The sequence below is a fragment of the Aspergillus affinis genome (assembly GCF_023601865.1).
Source record: "Aspergillus affinis strain CMG 70 chromosome Unknown NODE_2_length_704391_cov_89_054091, whole genome shotgun sequence".
NCBI lineage: Eukaryota > Fungi > Ascomycota > Eurotiomycetes > Eurotiales > Aspergillaceae > Aspergillus > Aspergillus affinis.
In genome coordinates this window covers 527,659-532,429 of record NW_026515783.1, presented here as the reverse complement: position 1 = coordinate 532,429, position 4,771 = coordinate 527,659, and the positions used below count along the sequence as shown (strand labels likewise).

The 4,771-nt window shown below is 50.8% G+C and overlaps 2 protein-coding genes across 2 annotated transcripts; both read right to left on the bottom strand.

Moving 5' to 3' along the window:
* Positions 1-1,232: 1,232 nt before the first annotated feature.
* On the bottom strand, positions 1,233-2,387 carry KD926_005964 (S-2-hydroxy-acid oxidase; the record flags this gene model as incomplete). The annotated part of the gene is made up of 2 exons (XM_053099325.1): positions 1,233-1,759; positions 2,156-2,387. 2 exons carry the CDS (start codon positions 2,385-2,387, stop codon positions 1,233-1,235), a joined length of 759 nt encoding a protein of 252 aa, XP_052960999.1.
* Positions 2,388-3,013: 626 nt separating this feature from the next.
* On the bottom strand, positions 3,014-4,089 carry KD926_005963 (uncharacterized protein; the record flags this gene model as incomplete). Its single annotated transcript, XM_053099313.1, has 4 exons — positions 3,014-3,028; positions 3,134-3,583; positions 3,642-3,950; positions 4,000-4,089. The coding sequence occupies 4 exons, from the start codon at positions 4,087-4,089 to the stop codon at positions 3,014-3,016; spliced, it is 864 nt and encodes a 287-aa protein (XP_052960998.1).
* Between the last annotated feature and the right edge of the window lie 682 nt (positions 4,090-4,771).

The window sequence follows — 4,771 nt, the reverse complement described above, 5'->3', positions numbered from 1 at the left end:
AGACACTCTGGGGTAACTGGTTTTGGGCCAGAAGGGCAATCCGACACCAAATTTTTGGGTGGGATTTTGACATCATGCGAAGAAGGGCATCGCCTGATGGGACGGAGTGGAATATCTATGACACATCGAATCCACGGGACGACGCTTTAGAAGGAGGCTAAACGGTGGACGCGGGGTAGTGCGTCGACACTAACGAAAGCCGGCGACACCGTAGGATGGCGTGGAAGACTGATATTGAATCTCAGCGATCCAATCACACGGGCATGCTCATGATATTCGCAGCACACTACCCGAAGGCAGTTAGCCTATATCGAGTTTTGAGTACGTAACCTATTCTTCAGTTATTCTTGGCTCCTTCTGTTTTCCACTCGACTCCGTACGGGGCATTGTGGGTTGCAAGGTTGTTGCCTGTTGTGTCTTACTGTCTAACATCAGGTGTAAACAGTAGAACATCCCAATCGGACATCCCGCTCTCCAGTGAGTGTTCTGACCGTACTCCGAACCCCTCTGTACGACCAGGCAGGAATAAGGTAGGCCAAGTGTGCGGGAAGGAGATTGCCACGGTCGAAGGCGCAGGGTGGCGTGTCTTGTTTGATCATAGAGGATGACTTGGGCGACACCCCTTGCAGCGGCACATGACCTGGGGAGCCATGCCCAAACGGGCTTCCCGGACTCGGCTAGACTCCCGGTTCGCTAGTACTTGATTGGTGAGGTATCACCGGGAGACCCTCCGGTATCGCCCGGAGATGCCGGCTTCGATTAGTCCGGTGTCTCTCCACGGAACAAATCCATTCCGCTATCTCCCGCTGAGGCTGTGCTCCTGTGACAAATGCGAACAGATGTCTAGTATCTCCCCTCGAGTTGAGGAGTGAATCTCGGACACATTCCGCTGCAATTTCGGCGAATCTCTCGTTCCCGGTTTCAGCCTCTGTCGTCATGATTCCTATGGCCTGACCTGCTCGAGACAAATTGATCGGGACTTTTCTCTTGCGGCTCTTTCCCTTTTCTACCTTTGATCTTTGGTTTTGTATTATCCAACTCCACGACTCCAAATGCAGCAAAAGATAGACTTCCCGAACACGCAGTATATACTTTATGCCGCCTCTTGGCCGCAGGTCGACAAGGTTTCCACCCAATTTAATTCGCAATCTAAGCCGACCTAAAGCCTGGCGATCCCAAACCCATCTCTTGCAACGACCCCTATCCTGTCTTTCGTAATCCCCTCAACACTCCTAACCCCAGCCAGCGCTATCGTCCGACTCAACTCCCGTACTAGAATATTCATCACCGTCTCCACCCCGGCCTGACCCTGAAATGTCACCCCCAAAGCGCCGGGCGACCGACCAGCACAAAGTCTGCCCCCAGCGCCAACGCCTTGAACACTGCCGTGATTCGACACGATGATCGCGTCCACACCATGTTCTACTGCTAGTACCGCATCCTAGGCCGCTATGATGCCTTTTAGGATGATTTTCATACTGGTCACCGAGCGAAGGAACCCGATCGTGTCGGTCCAGGTTAAACTGGAGCTGTGCATCGTCGAGCACGCGGCATCTCGTAGCGCCTTCGCTTTGGTAGCGGATTTGGTGTTCATGAAAGAGTCTGTTAACGCTGGGCTGAGATTCAGATGCTCGGTGCTTGTTGTCGAGATTCGGTAACTTCATTCCAGGAGGTAATGTCACTGCCGTTTGTCGTTCCGCGAGCCGATTCCCCAGTACGGGGGTGTCCACGGTCAAGATGAGGGCTTGGTATCCGGCGGCTGTTCATTGATCAACAAACTGTTAGGCAACTCGACGCTCCTCATATTAATCACATATGGATAGAAGATTGAATGGGTACCTTCAGCCCGCCTAATCAAACCCACACTCTTCTCTACATCCTCATACAGATAAATCTGCATCCAAAACGGGGTCGTCGGGACTTCACTCCCCGTTATCACCCTCGCAACATCCTCCAGCGATCGACGACAACGTCATATTTAAGCCCAAATTAACTGCCGTTTTAGCGATGTCGATTTCTCCCTCTCCGCCAGCTAACTTCTGCATTGCCCTCGGTGCGATTCCAATGGGTAATGAAGTGTGGCATCCTAAGATGTTGGTGGATGTGTCGACCTCAGATACATCGATTAGGACTCGGGGTCGGATGCATAATCTACCGCTAGTAAATATCGGATGTTCTGGACTCGATGGGAAAGCGTATTGTAGAGGAGAGGAGAGCACACACCTGTCGAAAGCCTTCTCATTCCGAACAAGCGCTTTCTGTTCATCAGAGCCAAAAGCGTAGAACTCGTAGATATGCTTGGGTAGCTTTTTTCTGGCGATATCCTCAACCTCGGGCACGATTAGGGGACTGGGGTGTCGGGGGGTGTCTGGTGACTTGAGTTTCATGTTGGACGATCAATTGACAAGGTGTATTCAATTAGAATTCTCCAAGACTCCAACAATTTCAAAGACAGATAGGCCCTATCGTAGATAAATGATGAAATACTTAGTGCCGATTGACTAGAAAGGAAGCTCGAAGATAGAACAGAAGGCAGGTGTCGGCGTGACTTGCCCTCTGTAACTGACACGTGATGTTGTAGGTAGATAACAGTGTGGATACGTGGAGGTTATGCTGGTTCCCCACTGCTGGATTTAGTGTAGTACTTTAGTATCTGCTTTCTGCAACAATGATTATAGCGCAGACGGATTTACAAATTGATAACTCTCGAAAGGGGAAGCGAGAAGGCGGTTGTACCAGACGGCTACCAGTATCTATCAATAGATCATATCGACTCCCCAAAAGATTCCTAGATGGACCGGAAGGTTCCGGGCAGGGATGTATGGTGATACAATGACACAGGTGAAAACGTGATGAAACGTGATGAGATGTGATGCAATTAGGAAAGATACGTTGATTTGATCCTTTATGAAATCAACAGCGCTTTTTTCTTTCTAGGTCTTCATAATTCATCTCATCTTAAAAATTTTCGAACACCCAGGAGACCCCGTCCGCCGGGTATGACCACTCGCATCTAGACCTTCAACTCCTACAAAAACATTAGCTTCAATGACTTACCAACAAATGACAGCATCTACCCGTGACCTTAACAATGGTGATCGATGGCGCGCAACGGATAGAAAAAAGAACATACCATATCAAACCAGCCTCCACCACCAAACGCACAAGCACTGGGCTCCTCATTCCTAAACCCAAAGCTCTCATAAAACCGAATCAAATGATCATGCGCAATAACAACGATGCGGTCCGCTCGTACCGCCCCAGACTTGATATACTCAATGTACGCATTGAAGAGAGCGCGTCCGACACCCTTGCCCTGATATTCCGGCACAACGGCCAAAGAATGAACAGCGACGCTGCCGCCATGGGACTCACTACCGACAGCTTCGCCAATGACAGTCACGACCTCGTCGGCGGGTAGCGACGTCCAGTTCTCGGGCATTTCCATGCTCCCATCCGTGACTCGCGTTGAGGAGGTTCTGGTGGCGATGACATGGGCGATGAGTTGGGGTGTTTGCGTCTCAGAAGGGTGGATGAATAGACCGAGGCAGAGGTCGGAGCATTTGTTGAGACGGTATAGGAACTGAGGCTTTGATTAGCTAATTCGAGATAGGAAGACCTAGCCATGATAGAAGATATACCTTCTCCTCCGAGCAACGTTCTTGTTCAGGGAAGGCGCTTTCAACAGTCACGCAGCTTTTCACGTCCGCCGGGGTCAGTGGCCGCGTGAAGGGGTTCAGATGCGCTAATTGAGGGAAGGAAGGCATTTTGATGGAATTCAACAAGGTCGTGTGAGAGGTAATGGTGAAGCTTTCTGTCAGTGAGCAGACATGCATCGACGAGGGATCGACCCTCAATTTGTTCTCCTTCTGGTGCCACGCTCGATCATTCTTCGGGTCCAAATTTAGGGTTTGCGGCGCCATGTGGAACCCCGGCGGTGGGTCGCACCACTTGAACCCAATCAACACCCGCGATTCACGCCTTACGGCAACGCCTTACGCCTGCGCCCGCCGCTTCGGTGGAGTCTGAGACTGGCTTGTATTGTGCAGGGCGCGGTGCGGACTTTGGCAGTGTGGGCGAAGTGTCCATTTATGGAGACAGACAAAGATGCAAGTTCAGATGGGTGGTACAGTATTCACAATTGTTACGGACTCAACCACGTCTTGATGGCTCCCTCCGACGCTAGACTCTACAGAACCGTCAGGAGGCAGCTCGGAATCCGACCACACATCTCTATAGATCTGAACGGTCAAGATGGCAAGTAAAATCTGGCGTACACAAGCTCCGATTGGATTGAAGGGAGAGTCACAATAACCGCGGTGGGCGACATAGAATTGGATGGGGTTGCTATGACGTTGAGGGTATGTAGTGCATCCACCAAGCTGAGCCAGGGGTAAACCGACCATTTATCAAAGGACGGCCAGGGTAGACAAGGAGAGCACCGGTCCACCGTCCGTAATTCGAAGAGCGAGGGTTACAAAGACATTCATGAGACTCTGTTATCATGCCGACACAAAAACGACTCGTGCTACAGTTCGTAAAGACAGCATGAAATACACCATTCCTTTTTCGTTCGTTGTGCCAGATCGCTTAAGCCCACGGATTTGTGGACATCAAGCGGAGGGAAATGAGATTCAATTAGCACATACTTTGCTTCCGCCCACGATGTGTGGAGCTGGGTCGCTTCTGAGTCGGGATCCGGGGACGGATGACTTCACACCAGGACAATGCGAGGTTAACTACCTTTTTGGCGGCGAGAATCGTTCAGTCT